General features: G+C 28.2%; 1 protein-coding gene across 1 annotated transcript; it reads right to left on the reverse strand.

The window, feature by feature from the left end:
- Positions 1 to 274: 274 nt before the first annotated feature.
- On the reverse strand, positions 275 to 15,653 carry LOC107438282 (Cyclophilin 40). Its single transcript, XM_043041086.2, has 11 exons — positions 15,503 to 15,653; positions 13,574 to 13,711; positions 10,080 to 10,186; positions 8,852 to 9,040; positions 6,674 to 6,796; positions 6,015 to 6,121; positions 5,845 to 5,934; positions 3,899 to 3,956; positions 3,728 to 3,814; positions 2,517 to 2,559; positions 275 to 841 (listed from the first exon to the last, which is right to left on the reverse strand). Exons 1-11 carry the CDS (start codon positions 15,573 to 15,575, stop codon positions 753 to 755), a joined length of 1,104 nt encoding a protein of 367 aa, XP_042897020.1. The 5' UTR covers positions 15,576 to 15,653; the 3' UTR covers positions 275 to 752.
- Between the last annotated feature and the right edge of the window lie 5,940 nt (positions 15,654 to 21,593).

Here is a 21,593-nt window from a genome sequence, read left to right on the forward strand (position 1 = left end):
TTCCCCATAACTTTGATATTTATTATCAATAAAATTTTTGGCATAAATATGCAGATAAAAGTTTTAATCTTCAAAACGTTTTACATTTTTAATACATATTGCACACGTCATAATTATATACTAATTATAACAGTTTCATTTTTACAAACATGATGTTTTTATGTTATAAAACAAAGAACTATTTTCTTCTTCAGATAGATATTTTTATTGTATTTTATTTACAATGATTTTATAAATTTTGAGTTCAAAATTCATCTTAGAAATATTGTAGCAATTTTATTTTTACCTTAATTTTTTTTTATAGCTTAGAGATACATAAGTATTAATTTACAATTACTCATTTTTTCGGTCATGTATCCAAATGGCTATATATACATTTTTTTCTGTTGGTGGGTTAGAAAAAGAAAACACAAATATTAGCCCCATATTCTCTTTAGAAATCCCATTTTTAAATTTTAAAAATTAAGGTTTAATGATGGTTATATTTTCTTGATAAAGTAGATAAATATCATTTAACTCTTACTTTCACATACAAATTATTCTCTTTAAAATAAAACTAAAAGCTTCAGTGCTAATAGACAACGTAATATGCTGAAAATAGTTGATAATAATGAGAATGACTTTCATATTAACACAAATGAATGAAACTTAGATGCACAATAAAACAAGAAATAACAGTAAAAACAAATATACCACAGGTTTTGAAGATGATATCAGTTAATTACAATATTTCTCTATAACTGCATTTTCTTTTATGCAAATAATTTGGAGTAAACCTGTCGTTCTCTAGCTTTATAGGCTTGCATCTCCCCTCGAACAGCTGCTATTTCAGCCATAACAGCTATTAAAATAAATAAAAAAAAGAAAATATTAATAAATGTAGTTTATGAAATTTTTTTGACAAGTGTAAAACATCTCATAGTCATAATATGTACAGTGCACAAAAAAATAAATAAATGGACCATCCTGAATAACTTTTGATCTAATGATCGGATTTTCACCTTCTAGGGCTCTATCTTAATAAATCTAAGGGTTGACCTCAAAAATACTAATTAATTAGTGCAGACAATTTTTTAAGTTACAAAATCAAACACAAAAACGTACTTTCTCTGAATACACACACTTTTTTGTTGTTGGCGGATTCGGATTTCTGGTCCCTAAAATATAGTCGAAATAGTTTGGTCAGGTGAGCGGTCTGAAGCTTGACCTCCTTCATGTCAATTTTATGAAATTTTTAAGCGAATGAAAACATTTTTGCACACAATAACAAAATTTATTTAGCCAAAGATAATTCCATGCAAAAAATAGCTTTTAATGAATGTTTACTATTTTTTCATTATTTTATTTTATAACATTCGAAAAAAATTAGAATCGTTAGGTATACAACTTTTTACAACATTTTTAAATATGTATTTTTGCATGGAAAAATTAAAAATTTTAGCAAAATTGGTCCAATAATTCCTGAGAAGTTGAATTTTAAAAATACAACTTCTTCAAAATTAGATTTCTCAGAAACTGTTCGACTGACTTAGCTTATATTTTGCAATTTAAAATTGCACTCCTTAAAATAATGCAACAAATTGTATTCCTTACAATTCAAAAATTTTTCGACCATTATTAAATAAAATAATAAATAGATACTAAAAGTTATACTTTGCATGGAATCATCTTTGGACGAACAAATTTTATATTTGTCTGCAAAATTGTTTTAATTAGCATTGGAATTTTTTGAGAGTTGGAGAAATATGTAAAAAGTAAAATTAACATAAAAGGCTGATTTGTAAAATGAAAAATGTTTTAATTCGCTTTGAAATTTCTCTAGATAAGGAGAAATATGAAAAAAGTAAAAATAAAACATGAAGGGGTTAATTTGTAAAATGAAAAAATTTTGCACACAATTTTAAAATTCGTTTATCCATTGATGCAAACAATATTTTTTAGTAAATATATATTATTTCATTTAATAGTAATCAAAACAAATTTGAATAGTAAGGTATAGAATTTTTTAAATTTTAAAGAACATAATTTTAGAAGGCAAAATGCAAAACCTGAGCAAAATCTGTTTAATAGTTCCTGAGAAATCTATTCAACAGAATTTGCAAATACTAATCTTTACAAAGAGGGGCACGAACTTTGGACCGCTCTCCTGATCAAACTATGGGGACCATATTTTCCAGAATGCAGCTACCCCTATATTGCAGGGTTCAGAAATCCAAATCCATCGAGAAAAAAAAGAAGGTAACGTTTATTCAAAGAAAGTACGTTTTTGTGTCCGATTTCATTACTTAAAATACCATCTGTACTTATTAATTAGTAAATTTGAGGTCATTCCCTCAAGCTATTAAGATTGAGTCCTAGAACGTCCTGAACATCCAGTCATAAGATCAAATCTTTTTTTCCTTTTAGGAGGACTGTACATTTCACATTAAAAAAATTAAATATAAGTAGGTGTAACCTGAGTGAAGCTATTTCTGTTATAGTTTCAAAAGTAAGATACAGACAAAACATTTACTTACATTTATCATGTGGCGCAATTTTTCGAGCTGCTAATAAATCAGTCTATAAAGATAAAGAAAAAAAGAAAAGCAATTCAGTAGAGGATTGTCATTATATAGATAATTTAATTTTAAAGAAATAGATGATAAAAAAGCATTAACAGTGTGCAGTCATATTTTCCATCAAAAAATAAGCACCTTTTAGGTACTTTTTAAGCACTCAAAAATTTTTAGCACTAAAAAAAAAAAATTATAACTAGGATAAAAAAAAATATTTTCTTCCTATGGCTAAAAATTCTACATTCATCAAATATGTGCACATAAAATTACCATGCCAAATTTTTTCCGATTTTACAAAATTTACAGATTTTAGCATTGTGATAAAATAACAAGTTTTCAGCAAAGAACTAATTCTTGATTAAATTAACCAAAAAAATAAATTACTTATCATTTAATTCAGAGTTTCTTAATCTATTTTTTTAAATTAATTAACATTAAATTATATTAATTACATAGATTGAAAAACATTAAACAAGATTATAATTATTGAACATCCTGAAATAATAAGAATGTGTAGAGAGTTTAGCAAACTAAAAATAGAAAAAGATTTCTAAAATTGAATTCATATGGCAAATGTAAATTAGTGAATGGCCCCAATTATGTTCTTAATTTAAATTTATAATTTGGTTCAGTATTTTTTTAATGAAATTAATAAAAACATTTTTCCATAATTTTGAAATGAAAATACAATGAGTATTGAAATTAAATATTTTTGTCTAAAGAAAATTATTATTTTCACTATATTTAACAAATCTGAGATACCTGAATTTCCAATTTTAATTATTTATTAAATTAAATGATAGAGAAGAATTAAATATTTTGAAATGAAAAATCTGACTTTCATAAGATTTATAACTGAATATAACAAATTTCTAACTGAATATATTTCAACAAAATATAAAATGCCTAAACACAATGTGAAACAAAAATTAATTTACCTTAGTCTAATTTTAAGGACTTTTATAATTTGCTGGTAACTAAGACAACTTAATTTTTAACATTTAGTTCCACAATATTTAATAAATACTAGAAGTTTCGTGACTGAAAAAGATCTGTGAATAAACTTGTTAAACTGAGCCATACTACTTTTTTTTCAATTGTATAACACATCAAAAGTTCAAATTGGCATTTAAACATTATTTAGCAAAACAGAAAGTGAAAATGTAACTCACTAAACTTCGGTCATAATCACTCAGTGCATGAAAGGCTTGACCTCTTCTATAAAGAGCTTTGGCGTTGGTAGGGTCAATATCTAAAGCCTAGATAAAATAAATAAAATTGTAGGAGTATAAACATTGATAAAAAAAAAATAGAACAGAAGTTCAAAGGTATTTCTAACTTACTTCATCACAATCTTCCAAAGCTCGATCGTATTGCTTTAATTTTAATTTACAAGCAGCACTGAAATAAGTAAATTGAAAGTTGTGTAAAAATTTAAAAAAACAACGGACCTTAATTAATAATTTTTGCTCTTTTATTCAAGATATTTTTTTTAATGTCAGCTGAACACAAGCATACATATGCCTTTAAGTTTCAGAAAAAAAATCAAATAACTTGATGTTAATACCTTTTTTTAAAATTCCATGTATTAAAAATGCTACATGAAATTATTTATATTTGTTGTATTTTTTAAAACATTAAGTAGTAAATTGAATGACTTCCCTTTTATGAATATCTTAACTTGCAAACATTAGCTTAAAATCCTTTCTTGTAAGATATATTATAAACCTACAAAGTTTTTAAAAATTAATTTAAAATTATTAATTTTAGTTGTACAAGAGGAATTTTTGGTTGAAAAAATTTTTAAAACGAAATCTCAATAGGGAGAAAAGTGGCGTAAGATCAAGTTGTGGGGTGAGACCTAGTACCTCGTTTGTGATGAAATTAGTTCTGTTTTCAGAGCTGGGATTTTCAAACTGGGTCCTGTAGCAGATTTTCAGGTGTTATATGAAATTATTTGAGTTTATAAAATTTTAAGATCAATGTTAACAAATTCTAATTTTTCTGTCGTCATTTTCATTTTGCTAACAATACAAACAGAACAAAACTGGACAGAGACCGAAAATTTTTTCCCATTAGAATTTTCTGAAGTGTGAGCAAAGATTTGTCCTGGATTTTTAGTTTTGTGATCAGGGTTGCAAAAAACACTGGTTTTTCCAGAAAAACCTAACCAGGGTGAATTTTTCTGGGTTTCATAGGACTTTTCTGGGTTCTATTGGGTTTTTCTGGGTATTTCAGGTTTTATTGGGGTTTTTTTTTTCAAAAGAGAGGGCAGGGATAGGTACCATATTTTAATATTAACAATTAAGTTTAGTTTTATGAATTGACTTAACATATAGGTAATTAAAGTGTAATTAATAATTAATACAAATAAATTGGTGCAAAATTCAGAAGATAGTTTCTTCTGACATCACAATACAAAATGCTATATGTACATACATAGCACATTTGAAATACATAGCACATTTGAAACTCATTTTAACACAGGATTACTTTTTATTTACATTCTAATCTTAAAAAATATTTGAGGAAATACTTTTTTTTTTTTTTTTTTTGCATAGAAAGCGAATCAAAGGCACTGACTATGGCCATACAGTCAAATCTAACCAGGAAGATGACTCCAGTCTATAAACGCCGTTCATTTCATAGATTCATTTTTTTAGGCTAGACTACATATATATTTCAATAAAATAGCTCTTTAATATAACAGAGGATAAATAAGAAATCAATTTTAGAAAAACCCACTTTAGGGTGGGTTTTTTGCAACCCTGCATGCATTCTTGTCATATTGGAGAAAAGATAATATATTATTTTCTGTCAATGACAAAATTAGATTTATAGATTATATTTTTATGTTTTATAGAACTAAAAATGTTGAAGATAACAACATTCATGACTGAACAAAAGTTTCACTGGCCCAGAACTAATTTTAATGTGGGAACCTTCTTCAAAGCACACAGTCATATTTTGTAGAAGTTTTGAAGATCCTTAATGTAAAATTGTAATTTTTATACAAATATAACAAAATTTTCAGCAATTTTCTCCCACAGGCCTTTGAATATTTGGTACCCTGTCTTACCCCACAATCCCCTAAATACATATTGTGTTTACATATGCATACATATATATATATAGAAATTTAGCACATAAGGTATTTTGCATAGATAAATATAGCAGGCATAAAAAAATAGGTATACAGTGTTAAAACATTAAAGTAGTTCCTATTAAATTTCCATTACACGTTTAACAGCCATTATTAAGTAAACATCAAATAAAGATTGTACATTACCTATTTAAAATACAGGGAACAACTATGGGACTTGTCCTTTTATCTAAATTTGGTACATTTTCATGAAGTTCATGGAGTTTATTTAGATACCTACAATATAAACACAATATTATAATGCAAGCTAACACACGAGAATTCGTATAAATTTACAGATAAAATTTAACTTTTACCTCAGAGATTTTTTGTATTTTCTAACAGCACTGTAATAATCATCTTTTTTAAAATATATATTTCCAGCCCATTTTATTTTCTCAGCAATGCATAGTATTTCATCAATCTATAATGCAAAATATTTATTAAAATTAAAAGAATTTTATAGAACAAACAGAACAAGCATGAAAAATAAACAAATACGATCCTGAACCTATAACATTAATTTTAATCATTTAGTGATGAAGACTTCTCACTACAGGGTATACCTTTATGGTAATATGACATATCAATAATTAATAATAAAAAAAATAATAAACTTAAAACATATCAACACTGGATTCCTGACTTTAATTCATCATAGTGAGGAATGACCAAAAAATTAGAAAATTTTAATGTCATTAGTCAGAAATTAACCCTCTTTACGAAACGGACATGACACAACTTGACTTCAATGCACTTTAAACATAAAAAAAAACAATTAGCTTTACAAGATGAACACTACGAAAAATTCAATTTTAAAAAAATAAAGACAAATAATTGATAAAATAAATAGTAATTCACATGAAAGAAAGTTTGATTATAAAATCTAAGCCAAACTATAATATTTTGAATTATTTTACCAGTAAAAAGCCATATGCAATTTTAGGAACAGTAAAAATTAAATAATTTTTCTTACATCATTGAAATCCAGATCAGAATCTTCAGGAAAATTTGCATATGTGTCATCAGTTCCATCATTTTCAAACAGACCAAAATCTTGACCAGGCAGAAATTCTCCAGAATTCTCTATTATACAAGACTGCAAAAAAATGACAGTTGTAAAATTGAATGGAAAATACTTCCTATTTACTCAAAGAAAATTTATCATTTACAATATAAAAGTATAAATGGTATCAGAGACTATAGAGAACTGCCTAAAACGCTTTGTTACTATAATTGAAATTTACAAGTCTTATTATTTTAATAAAAACACACGTTTTATTTAATAATGTAAGGTTACTAAATTTTCTTTTTATAAGTGCATTTGATTATAAAATTAAGTTACAAGAAATGAGTAGCATAAATTTTAGACAGGAAAGGAAAAAAATATACATTAATATTCTTTTTTTAAAAAATTAGTTTTTTAAAGCATGATTTTTAAGATTTTCAATTTAAGAAAAAGGAAAAATATTTATTTTTTAAATATTCAAGTACATTTTTACACAATGCAATTACTGTATAATTAAAACCCAGAATATATTTTGGCATTTTCTAGTTTTTTAATATTCAAATATAAATTTTTACAGTTCAATTACAGTATAATTAAAATATAGCATATAAAAATCATAAATTACACATGGTTTTAATAATAATAAAAAATTATTTTATATTAAATATTCTTTCCACAATTGTTTAAAAATTTTGCATTGTTCAATTAAAAAAAAGTTTTAAATGCAGAAAATATAATTTTAAATTATTGAGACATTGAAAACAAATAATGAATTTTAATATAGTTTCTTTTTACAAAGTCGAATGTCTTGCAAACATAACATGTCAATCGTCACACATTAATACTGAAATATATGCAATATGCAAGCTATTCAAACATAAAGCAACACGTTAAAGTGTTGAAGATTATTTTCTGTTAACTGATATTGTAACAAAAACAAGTAAAGAGTATGCGATGTAAAAAAATTAGTATATTTAGAGAAATAAAATAAGGTGAATGTGTATGCTCTATCAATTAGGCTTGATGATATGTATTTAATAGATGGAATATAAGATAAATTTCGAGGCTCGAGGAGAAAAAGAATGCCACTCTATTTGACAATTTATTATTCATTTCTTTTCCAATCTAAAATTCAAAAATAACTTTTCTGTCACCAAACCATATTTAATTGGAACATAAAACCAGATCTTACACATTATTTAATGTAGGGAACTGCGCTGAATCATAAATTTTTTTAACAAATACAAAAATGAAAGGGCTCTTTTCAAACTTCTCATGAGGTTACTATTTTTATCTTCGGAAAAAGCGGTTTAACAATGATTGCCGAGCACACACTCAATATTTAGGAAGTAAGAAAATTTTGTAGAATGACAAGAAAAGCATTAACTTTATGATACGATCTTCTTAGATAAGAAGTCATTAATGCACTGAAAATAGTTAATAAAATTTAACAGAAAGGTCCACGTTTTAACAATTTAATATGGCAGACATTTATTGAACAGAGGTAATTTAGAAAACTGCAAGGAGATTTTTAAATGGCAGAACTAAATACCTGTTAGATTCAGTATACAGTTTGAAAAGAATACACTGGTTAATGCATGCATTTCAAAACTAGACAATCAATAAAAATAAATAAAACATATCTTTAAACAACTTTTAATGTGCGCGTGTCGGTAAACATAGAGAAAAAAATCGTAATTCAAAACATTAGATTTTTAAACCTCAAGCGGTTTAGTAAATGGGCAAAATTAGACGAATGTTTCGCCCTAATACACCATTTCCCTACCTAATGATATGGAAAATAACAGGTTTTGCTATAGGGAGAAAATTGCATGTTAAAATAAAACCTATCTTTAAACAACTTTTAATATGCGTGTGTCAGTAAACATATTTTGAAGAAGAAAAAAATAGTGATTTAAAAAAAAAAAAAACATTAGATTTTTAACCCACTGGCGGTTTAGAAAATGGGCAAAATTAGGAGAATGATTTTCCCCCAATACATTATTTCCCTATCTAATGACAAGGAAAAACCAGTTTTTCAATGGGGTTTTTCCACATATTAAAATAAGACTTTATTTGCAGAACTGTCAGTGGGTTTAGACACGCAACAAAAATTCAATGCAATAAAATAACATTTTTACCAACCTCTAACGGAGTATCATTGTCAGTGATTTGACCTTCTAATTCTGATACAACACCCAAACCATACTTCACTTTACCAAAAACAACATGCTTATTATCAAGATGTGGGGTGGGTACAGTGGTTATGAAGAATTGACAGCCATTAGTATTAGGGCCACTATTAGCCATACTTAATAATCCTGGTTGATCATGCTAAAAACAGAAGAAGAAATTTTTTTTTAAGACCCAGGAATTTCTAAAAGACAACATTTAATAACTTAAGAATTTTATGTGCCTAGAATAATGCTAGACTTTACAATAACATAAAAAAATCACTGCAAATAAAAACTTTCATAAAAAGCGCGCTGTAACAATCTATCAATTTTTTTAAAAAAATTTTAAGTAAAATAATATTTTTACAGGATTAAGACTTGCATGTGGCAGAATTGAGGCTACACTGTGAAATTGTTGCAGAACATTACCGAGTTTTTGCAGAAAGATTTTTCATTCAGGAAAAGAAAAAAAATTAGTATTCCTTTCTGCATAATTTTTCGATTTTTTTTTTCTGCAGAATTTTTTTCAAAAGATTTATTTCTTGTGTATCAGAGAGGAAGAAAGAAATAATTATGGATTTTCCATTCTCATTTTGGATTGAAAAAAAAAAGTAATGAGTCGCTTCAGCTAGAATGTCATATTAATAACATAAAATTAAAAAAATTCAGAAATCGCGAAAGTTTAAAAGATAGTTCTAGAAATGATGATTCTTTCATTTTTTCTTCTTAGTTTAGTATCTCTTTTTTAAGAGTCCTATTCGAGTGATTTCGTCATCGGTCTTTATTTTGGAGTTACTGGACGGATTTTACAATTTTTAATTTATGTACGAATTTTAATTTTTGTAATGATTTACAAAATTTGAAAGAGGAAATAATTAGCTGATTTTTCCGCATACAATATGTGAGAAAGCGCCTAAAATATTAGAATTAAAATATTACTCTTACAATTAAATTTTTTTATGTTTTATTCGATACTTTCTTCTGTAAACACTTTAAATTAATAATTGTCATAATTAAATGTATCTTTAAAAAATAATAATAGGGAAGGTTGTCGCAGAAAGTCTGAAAAAATTCTGCCACAGGAAAAGACTTTGTTAATTTATTTAACAAAAAATAAAAATAAATTGTACAATAAAAATAGATTAAAATTTCTTTTAAATGTGTTTTAATAATAATTTTTAAAAAAAACTTAGGCATACCATTAAGTCAAAGTTTTCATCCTCAAAACTATCACCATAGATACTTTCTGAGCCCTGGCCATTTCCATGTATAAAATCCCCTCCTTGAATCATAAACCTACGAATAACTAAAATTGAAAATAGAACAAATAAGAAAAAAAAATATTTTTTAATATTCTTTCATAGATGCTTATATCTAGCTAATTTTATAGGGCATTACATGAACTTCAATATTAAAATTAGTTGATTGCAGTTTTAAATTTTAATTAAAAATCAAATAGTGTTAAAGTAAATAAATGGTTTAAATTAGCATATAAGAAAATGGAACAAATTATAGAACTCAATTTTTTTAGAAATTAAAATTCCAAACCAAGAAAAATTCATTTCTGTTTGGTACTAACAACAATTTCTTTTTTTTTTTTCTTCATAATACTAATAAAGCGATATTTGTAAAATTAAAAACAAGTTTATGAAATATTTACCACTAGACATATAAGATTTTATTTACCTTGTTAAAGAGCAAAAATTGACATAATTATGTAATATCATTACAGCAATAACTGACACTACTGTACAAATCATAATTATTGTTTATGGCAATTCAATTCAAGTATAAAAATCTTAGTTTCTTTTACATTAGTCTCATTTCCTTTTAGTTTCTCCCATATACATAAACTAAAAACTCAGTGGTGTGACAGCCCATAGAGGGCCAAGGCCTACTGTGCCCATCTCAGTTTTCTTGACCCTGGGCTTTGGGGTGCAGGAGCAGATGTTCCGGTTAGGTGGTCAGCTGAACGTGAAACCTCCACCGATATACATAAGTACATGAAAATCAATGAATACTCATATTTTCATACTAAATTGCAGTTGCAATCTTAATAGTTACAAAGGAAAATCTCAAGTAAGTTATTGAGACATACATTTACAGAAGTCACAAATCGCTTTTAATAGGTATGGAGGATACATAAGTTTCAAAATATGGGGAGAAGCTGAAGTTAGAAAATGTGATCTCGGTTGTAACAAAAAAGTAAAGTTGATGAAAGTCTAATTAGCTTAAAGTGCTTGCAACCTGTTTCAGTCAAAGATCCATTTGTAAATTCAGGTACCACAACAAATGACTAATGATAGTGTAAAATATGTAAGCTATTTCAAACACATGGCCTCCCTAGTAAACAATAAATCATTTGCAATTTAAAGCAGAATTCTGCAGAAAAGTGGAAAGTCTGACCTTTATTAAATAAAATGAATAAAAGAGACATGAAAATTTTGAGGTGGTGAAGCTATGCCGTCTGTCATTTCACTTTTCTAAACTAGCATGGAAAATCTTAAATTAAGATTGATCCCCAGGTTCAATGATTGTGGCACTGATCTATAATTAAACAGTTCACTAACATCAGCATCATTGGCTTTCAAACAACATGAAGGATGCGGAGGGAGGTCGACATGCAAATTTTGTGTGCATCGCATTTTTATCATAATTAAAAGGCTTATTGAAAATAATTTTTAAATCATTCAAAAGAGGAACCAAACATCAAAATAAGGATTAAAACAGACTTTACTTTGAAACTCTCTGGAGGAAAAAAGAAGACTAGTTTAGAATTCTGAATTTATTACTAGTTGCGTTCATTTAATTTTGAAAACTTTTCAAAATAATTTCATCAAGAGTGTATTTCTGAAAATAATTAAACAAATCAAAGTATTTTAGAATACAACTAAAAAGCCCATTTACCTAACAGGGGTCTGTCTAGGTTTTTCTGAGAGGTACCTATTTTGTGAAAATTTAGACATAATTTGTGAAAAATTAAAAATTATATTAAAAGATCAACACAAAAATAGGGTAAAAATATGGATTTATCGTTTCTTAAGGGATAGAAAAATAAAATTTTAGGAAAAAGAATATTGTGAAACTACCGTTTTTCCTGAAGTTGAATTTGTGAAGGTACCATTAAACGGTAGTAAATTTGGCCTGGACAGACCCCTGCCTAAGCACAGTTTAATGCAAAATAATTTTAGTAGTTCCTATATATTCTAAATGAATTTAACTAAAATATATCATTGAATTATTCGCGATCGCAAGGCTCGAATATACCACNCCTGTCGACGAAATGACCCTGTCGACGAAATGACCCTGTCGACGAAATGACCCTGTCGAGGAAACGGCCTAGTCGATGAAACGGCCTGTCGATGAAATGGTGTGTCGATGAAATGAATGCGACCCTGTGAAGGTACCGCTAAACGGTAGTAAATTTGGCCTGGACAGACCCCTGCCTAAGCACAGTTTAATGCAAAATAATTTTAGTAGTTCCTATATATTCTAAATGAATTTAACTAAAATATATCATTGAATTATTCGCGATCGCAAGGCTCGAATATACCACCTCGGGAGAAGACCGGTTTCATGTCTTGACCCTACCCCTCATGTCTTGACCTTCATCCTCTTCTCAGTTGTACAGGAATGTCATCATCATCACAGTTGGCCAAACAGCCCAATGCCTTCCTCTGAAGATTTCTCCATGACGATTTCCGATTTATCTTTGTGTATCGGAATGTCCTACAATATTTTCTTCTTTTTTTTATTTAATTGTTAAAAATATATTTTTTAAATTTACAATACGTTTTCATTTAGATCTATGTTCAATGCAGTTTTCAGTTCCACATAGTTTCCTAACTTAAAAGTTTTAATCTATTTGAAAATCAAGACAGAAACTAACATACTTCCTTCTCCTATGACTCAAAGCATGTAAAGTGTTGCCATAGGTGGAGAGTTCTGTTCTACGTCACCTGTAGGCCATTTCGATTGCCAATAAGGTTTGCAATTAATTAAAAAAAATTTTCAATTATACAAATACTGAGTTAATTAATTAATTTCAAAAGTTTGATTTATCTTTTAGACAAAAAATGTAATAGGGGCAGGCAGTGGTTATGGACTTTAACACTTCNTTTATGCACCACTATTTCTAATGAATTTGTAGGCTTATGCAATTCACCACTTTATCGAACTTATGGCATGTCATACCTTTTAATAAGCAAGCAAAAATAGTCAAATATTTGCAAAATTTACTTCGAAGTTATATACCGTTTTTTAAATTATTTTGACGTGTTCGGAGCAGTTGGCATCTCTGCTATGACTCAAAGCATGTAAAGTGTTGCCATAGGTGGAGAGTTCTGTTCTATGTCACCTGTAGGCCATTTCGATTGCCAATAAGGTTTGCAATTAATTTTAAAAAAAATTTAAATGATAAAAATACTGAGTTAATTAATTAATTTCAAAAGTTTGATTTATCTTTTAGACAAAAAATGTAATAGGGGCAGGCAGTGGTTATGGAACACCATATAAATTTAAACTTTAACACTTCAGTAAAAAAAAAAAAACGTGTAATAGTATATTCAAACTAATAATTTACTGAAAAAAATCCTCTCGTTCTTAACTATACCTTGATTTTTTAATAAAACAATACAGTAAATAAAATAATTTGATATTAAGCCACATTTAGCAAAAATGAAAAAGACATTACCTCGATGAAATGTTGCTCCTTTGTAATGCAGGGGTTTTCCAGAGTTTCCAATTCCCTTCTCTCCTGTACAAAGAGCTCTGAAATTTTCTGCTGTTTTAGGCACAACATCTTTAAACAATTCAATAACTATCCTTCCAACTGTAAGAAAATACTTATTAATAGCTCAAAGAAAGTTTAAAAAAAAACTTACATATTAGTTAAAATAAGGAGAAAATTAAAATTTATCTTGTTAGGAATGTTTTACACGTTTCAAAAATTTACTAGTGTACTTTATCATAGAGACCTCTAGCAAAAACTTACAATGAATTGCCGAAGGTGATTAGACTTTAGGTATGCTACATAGGAATAAAGTAGCAGATGTTCTAGCATTGTTCTCTCATTGTTATTGTATCATTGAAAGCTTAAAGTTAATAGCTAGTATTCATTGTTATTGTTTAATTAACTTTCTAAATAACAATATTTACTATTTACATTGTCATGATCTCATTATAAATAACATTAATTTTGATAGGTTAGTATGATTAATGGGGATATTTCCGAATCATGATTAGCTGAGCTAACTACAATTGCCAAGGTGCCAAATAGATTTTGATCTTGCAAATTTTTTCCAAATAAAACAAGTAGATGTTAATCCAAGGGGGTGGCTACAGGGGAGATTTCCGTATCATGATCTGTGGCAGAATAATCACCAAGTCTTGGAAAATTCCGGGCAGTAACCCACAAGAAACTAAAAAAAAAATCTTAGAAAGGGACGAACTCAAAAGGTATAACTCGCAGTCACCCCGAGCAAAGATCTACATGTTTTTTTTTAAAAATTTGCAAGTTTAAAATAAATTTGGCACCTTGTATTTGCTGATTGTAGTTGGCACGACAGATAACTATACAGAAATATCCCCCGGCTACAAGTTATATTTTTCGAGATGGTCTCTTTCTGTGATTTTTTTAGTTTCTAGGAGGGCTCTGCCCGAAAGTTTCCAAGACTAAGCGCGATTATTCTGCTACAGATAAAGAAACGGAAATCTCCGCTAGTTAAGTTACACATATAAGTTTAGGGGTCTGTCGTGGTTTTTCTGAAAGGTACCTATTTTGTGAAAATTTAGATATAATTTGTGAAAATTAATAATTACATTAAAAAACCAACACAAAAAAATGATAAAAATATGGATTTATCGTTTCTTACTAGACACAAAATTAAAATTTTAAGAAAAAGGATTTTGTGAAACTACCGTTTTTTCTAAAGTTTAACTAACAATCACTCTTCTTATCTGAGAACCAGAGTAAGAGAGACATGTCTTGGATTGTAGAAACTGTTGCTGTTTTCTTTTAAGGAAACTAAGTTTTTCTAATTGAACAAAATGCTTTAAAGAATATCTACATTAACACCTGTTACTCATTAATAAAATACATAAATCGTTCTTCAAACTATTAAAGTCTCAAAAATAGAAGTGTTTGGAAACATTCTGTATAATGTGTCCGAGTTTAATTGTTTATAAACATCCTTTCAACATAATACTTGGGAATATAATACATACTGTATTACATTTTATAAATTGCTGGATAGAAGTTGATACAAAATAATAAAAATTACATTGGCAAAGAATAAGCTAAAATAATAGCACGTAATATGTTTTATTTACAGACAGACTAATGTAAACAAATGAAAGAGAAATGGATTTCTCTGATAATCAATATAACAATTGATCAGACCTAATGCTTCGACATTATATGTGAAATAATCTTTATAAATAATTAATAAATTTAAAAATAAAAGGCAAGATTAATCTAGTTTTGGTTTTAAAGAATTATGTTTTGGTTGACAAAAGACACACAACTTGCTTTTATTTTAAAGAATAAGTTAAAGAAATACACTAAAACTATAAATATAGTATGTGAGATGATGGCATATAAGGTGAAGGATAAAGTATAAACCTTTTTCTTCTCCGACTTTGACATCTAAAAACACGTGTGGATTTCCAGACACTGGAGCAGACCAAGCAGACATCTTGAAATGTCAGACAGCAGAAACACCGGCAAAATAAGTGATGCCAAATCAGAAAAATATTATGCACAGCAAAATGTTTTTAACGAACCTCAAAAGGTCATGTGGCGCTGTAATCAAAACAGTCTCCCTTTGGTCAACAGACAAAAAGTCAACACTGCACAAAAAGATTTCGACACATCTCAGTCGTAAAATCTTTTGAAAAGTTGCTGTTAAAAATACTTAAAATGTATAACTCTATCTTAAAGTGAAAGCTATTATAATGATATACGAGTTTGAAAATTGATTTCACGAGTTTGCATTACAAAATAAAATAAAAAATTGCGTCAAGCTTTGTATCTGACAAGTAAAACTTTTCAAAATTGGTTGTCAAAAATAGTTTTTTCATTTTTTAAAAAAANTGTTTATTTTATACATGTGCTAATTTCTATACTACTATTAATGTCTGATAATTTCTTTTTATGTTGTTTAATACCTTACTATGTGTTGTATATTGTGGGTAAGTTTCATAAAATTCCATGTGTAATTTCTTGAGTCATCGCGATTTTTGTGAATTTTCCTTAATTTATGATAACCAGTGTAGTTTTTTCATTTTTTTTAAAAAAAGGAACAAATCGTATTGTTTCCATGGACATTTACAAAATTACAACTTTTCAACATAAATGGTAATTTTTAACTGAGGTGAAAAAAGAAATCGAAACAAGGTCAATCTCAGAAATTTTCACAGGTAGTTGCAGCCAAGAAAAAAATATAATGATAATAATTAAAAAATCATGCATAAATTTATTTATTCTTTAATTATTTCTGAGAAATATTTTTGCAAGTATACGACAAGTTATTTTCATAAGTTACACATAATAACTAGATTTAAATACTCAGTTTAAAATATTAATAACATATAAATTTTAATACATTTTAAAATTAACAAAAATAATTTTTGTTTAAATTCTCTTTTATTAAATAAAATATGAGCAGAAAATACAATCTAGTTCTAATTTTTTTTTTAATTTTCTAATATTTTAAATAATGTATTCATCTTTCAGTATATCTTCTAATTTGAAGGAAAAAGTATATTAATTATACATTAAATTTGAAATGAAGCTTTTGCGCTCAGTTTATGAGATTGAAATGGATTTTATATGACACGTTACTAGCATTATTTATGTTTGTTTAAAATAAAAATCAATAACATTTTAAAGTAAATTAAATAATAATTTGAATGATTATTGCTTTATTTAATTTCCGGGGGTTCTAAATGAATTTTTTTATTCCTTGGTGGCGAACATGGACCGAAAGTGTATCAATGGAAATTAAAAAAAAAAAAAAAAAATTTTCAAATTCATGTTACGGAACCTGCTTTTTAGTGTTTTTTCACGCCGTTTTTTAAAATCGCATACCGCATTTAAGTCGCAAAACTTTTTAAAAACTTCAGTCAAAAATACGAATTTACTTTGTTGAAAATACGACGGGAATTATAGGAAAACTTACATTGCATTTGAATCGCATAAATTAATTTAAAAAAAGGTTAACAAATTTGCATCGAGGCGGAGAATTTACTTTGATAAATGACATGACATGAGTAGAAATTGCAATAAAAACTCAAAGATTTTACTTTACAAGTTTGCTTTGAGGATCCTACTTGTTGACGCTTTCTCATACTTTTTTTTTTAAATTGTTCCACACTCTATTAAATTATGTTTTATTTCCTGATACCATCACAGTTTGTTGCCATGTCTATCATTTTAGAGTATTATTATTTATTATAAAATTTTATTTTATGATACAAAATGAAATTTGTAGAAAACCCCTTATCATTCAAAGCTTCCCCCCCCCAAATGCATACTTAGAAAACTGGTAGAAACTTTTTAAATTTACAAGATATTCAAATCGGACTTTTCTCATTGGTTACCAATCTTTAAAGATTTTCTTAGATAATTTAGGAATGATATTTTTATTACTAAGAAAAAATTGCTCCAAAAATTTTGTTTAATTTTATTGAATATTTCTGCAGTTATAGTAAGAAAATGTAATTCCAAAAATTAATTTTTTATGAAAATGTCCATATTTCTGGAAATATTTAAGCTAGATTTACGAAATGTTTTTCAAACAATTATATCATATGATAATCAATGCAATTGAGATGATTTACAAGCTTATCACAGTATTTTTGTCATGGGGTGTACGAAGACATTCTTTTTCGTTCGTAATTTATTGCCTGTCCCTTAAACTCCTAAAAGCTTTAAACTTTATTGACATGTATGAGAAATCGATGCTAAAGTTTTAAAATAATTCTTATATATAAAGGCCTGTGTTAAAGAAAAAATTGCCTGATTGAACTTTGATTGAATTTATTGCCTGATTGAACTTTTAGTTGTTTCTAACAATCCCTTTTTAAGGATTATAAGTTTCCTCAGGCAACCAAACAAGTTTTAATGTTTTTAGTCCCGTCCAATAATAATAACCAGTTGTAATTCGTTGGGTTTGGATAGCGTTTTTGCTTTTGTCCTTGCTTAAGCATTTATTTGTGTTTCCTAATGTATAAACTCTTTTTTTCCTCCACAAGGATTCCAAAATTATGTGTAAAGCGCGGTCATTACAAAACACCCTGTATATTGTATGTGTCAATAATATTTCTAATAGATGGTGCTTAGTACAATGTATTATTAATTAGTTCAGATTCGACTCAACATTGCAACATAATCATTAAAGTTTCTTGTTAACATGGGTGAAAGCGAGACGGAAAAGAAGAAGAGCTGTTAGTAAAACCATTACAGTTTTATCTATTTTCTTCTTTAAATTATTTTAGCAATATCCGCTCTTTCTTCTTCTTTTTTTCCGATAGAAAGCGGTTTTATATACATAGTATAATTGTAAAAAAAATTCTTGGTAGTAACAGAAATGTATCATTTTTTTTTTAGAAAGAAATGCTAGAATGAAAAGCCTTTCGTAACAGTTTTTACTCTTTTGGGCCTTGGTATACGTAGGCTTCTAGCCCTGCTTGTCATTAAATATTTACTGTCATAAAATGTGTTTGTAACAATTCGACACATGCAACTCATAAGGAATTAAGATTCATTTCATCAAACGTGGATAAAGAAACAGGAACTAAGAAACGAATAATTGAACCCCGAAAATATTGTATTCCACAGGTATAAAAAACTATACAATAATCCAAACAAAATACATCCTAAATAACTTTTTACCTATTTATCGTCTTCTTATTAGTTGTGTTACGAAATCAGACAGAAAAATGCGGTTTTTCTAAATAAACATAATGTTTTCGAGATGGATTTCGATTTCTGACTTCAAAATTCATGATTTAAACAGTTTAAAAATATTTAAAAAAAAAACAGTGCAAAAATTGCTTCTCCTTTTAACCAATTTTCTGAAGATATAAATTATCTAGCTCATTCGTCCTTACCTTAACATATTTAACTTAAGTAACTTAACTTATACAACGCCTTAAACATTATAGTTAAAACGAGAAAATTTTATCTACTTTAATCATAAATTTGCTAAGGACTTTACGAATCGTAAATTCGCAGGCGCATTCGTAGATGTTCGTAAAAGAGAGTGCTAAACTTTGAGTAGGTGGTAATTGGGGTATCCTTATTCCTATTCTAAGGTGTTAAATGGTATCTTGAAGGAAAAATTACCTATTTGCAGCTCTGTATCACCTTCGAATTTGTAGGTGGGAAAGATGATGATGACCCGCATGTAAGTTTTTCTAGTGACAACGGTGCCTTGTTTGTTTCCTCTACGGTTTAAGACAAAAGATTCTTTATACTTCGTCAAGGTACCTTCTGCCTCAGTGCTGCACTGTTAAAGGGGAAAAACATATATAATTCTCGACGCTCTAACGTGAACTATTTTTAAAGATTCCCCTTTTCATATTAAGATAAATCACGCATTCGAAATCACATCTTTCAAATTTCATTTCGTAAAACCAAGGAACCCCAGACCAAACATGTTATCTTTCGCCTTTTTGGCGCTTTTTCGGAAATCATTCTACGATACCAAACAATTATTTAAAAAAAAAATAAAATCGAATACAATTTTAATAAGTTTTCTTTGATGCAATAAAAAACTAGGTATTCCAAATTGAGAGTCAAATTTTAATATTTTATGCATCGAACGGCTTTAAAAAATGCCCTTAAATCCATTGATTCAGAAAATGCCCCATAACCCATTTCAAATAAAGAAGAAGTGTATATCATTACTATTTATTTTGAAGAAACAGCATTGTTCTNAAAAAAAAAAAAAAAAAAAAAAAAAAAAAAAAAAAAAAAAAAAAAAAAAAAAAAATCGAATACAATTTTAATATAAGTTTTCTTTGCAATAAAAAAGTAGGTTTTTCTTATTGAGAGTCTAATTTTAATATTTTATGCATCGAACGGTTTTAAAAAATGCCCTTAAATCCATTGGTTCAGAAAATGCCCCATAACCCATTTCAAATAAAGAAGAAGTGTATATTATTACCATTTATTTTGAAGAAACAGCATTGTTCTATCTATCTTCTTACATTAATAATACGAGTTATAATATTTGTATTGAACTCAAAGAGCAGAGATTCTTGAAACCTCTTTTTCGCTCTCGTCAAAATGATAGAGTTTCACTCTCTATTTCTGGTGCCCGTGATATTTTCGGGATAGAGTGTTTAAAAGTAAATGAGCAAAAAGATTAAAACAATCGATTTTTTTATGCCCGGAATCCTGTTTGTTTCTCAATTCAGTACCAGACTAATAAACGACAGTCATAATTACCTCAAATGTTATAGAGTCATATTTATCCTAAATACAAACTAGTCTTCGTGGATGACTTTTTGATGGAACTAATACGAGTTTGCGTTATAAGGAGAGAAAAGTCACGAAAATATTCGACGGTTAGCCCGACAGCAAGGTGATTCTAACCCATGATATGTCTACTAATGAAGATATTTTGCATCAGCACTGTGGTCGATGCGAGCCGGGAGCTGAATTCGTATAAACCAGCAACCGCTATGATTGGAATCTGCCTCACCCCATTAAGAGGCGAATGCTCTATTTGAGTTCTCAATTCCTCAATCTCCTCAATCAATTACTCAATCTCACGCGGATCAATTCTGCTATTTAAAGTAACTTTTAATTTTTCTGCTTCACGGAATTTTAGAGGTAAAAAATATCCTTCTTCTTCTTCTTCAGCACTGCAGCCTATCACTTGCACAGGCTGCCTCCATCTGATTCTGTCTGAAGCAATAGATTGCCATCGGTTGATTCCAGATCTCTCTCAACAGAATCAACCATCCTGATATGTGTGTGTGTGGGGGGGGGAGCTTCCTTTTTTTGTGTACCTTCTGTTTTTGAAAAAAGTCACTAATTTAGTTGGATTTAATTCATCATTACATTTAAAAGGGTGTCCAAGCCGTCCAATGTTGCTAGCCTTTATAACTTTGGCAGCATCTGGTTTCTTGCAGCATATTGGCAGTTCAAGATTTCCCTTACATACTATTGATACCCGAGCTATCAATTATGAAATGAGAGCTATTGACAATCCTTCCTTCCTTCATATTCATTGGCATCAACGATGTTTGATACTGATCAGGATCACTATCATATTGTCGCATGAAACAAAAATAATGCATTCAAATCTTTATTAAGAAAGTTGCGTAAATATATTTGCAGGTTATCGTTCTTGTTAGTATTCAGTGATCTTCGTTTTTTTTTTAAGGTTACGGACATATCTCGTTTTTTTTTCCTTCCGACTATGACATCACATACTGAAAAAGGCTTTCGTATTTTAACTCAAAATACTCGACTTTTTGCAGTGTAGTAGCCCTTTTGTGGGGAAAAAAAGAGGAAAGGTAGTATTGACATAGTGGATAGTTTCCACAGTTTGCTACCACTACTGTTTTAAACCAAATGACAGTCGTATACTTAAGATGACACTTAGTATTTATGGTTTTAACCTATTAAGGACGGATTTTTTAGCATTGCAATCATGTGAAAATGCTTTTGAGGAAAGAGTAGTGTTATATTATTACTT

Source organism: Parasteatoda tepidariorum, chromosome 1 (assembly GCF_043381705.1).
Source record: "Parasteatoda tepidariorum isolate YZ-2023 chromosome 1, CAS_Ptep_4.0, whole genome shotgun sequence".
Taxonomy (NCBI): Eukaryota; Metazoa; Arthropoda; class Arachnida; order Araneae; family Theridiidae; genus Parasteatoda; species Parasteatoda tepidariorum.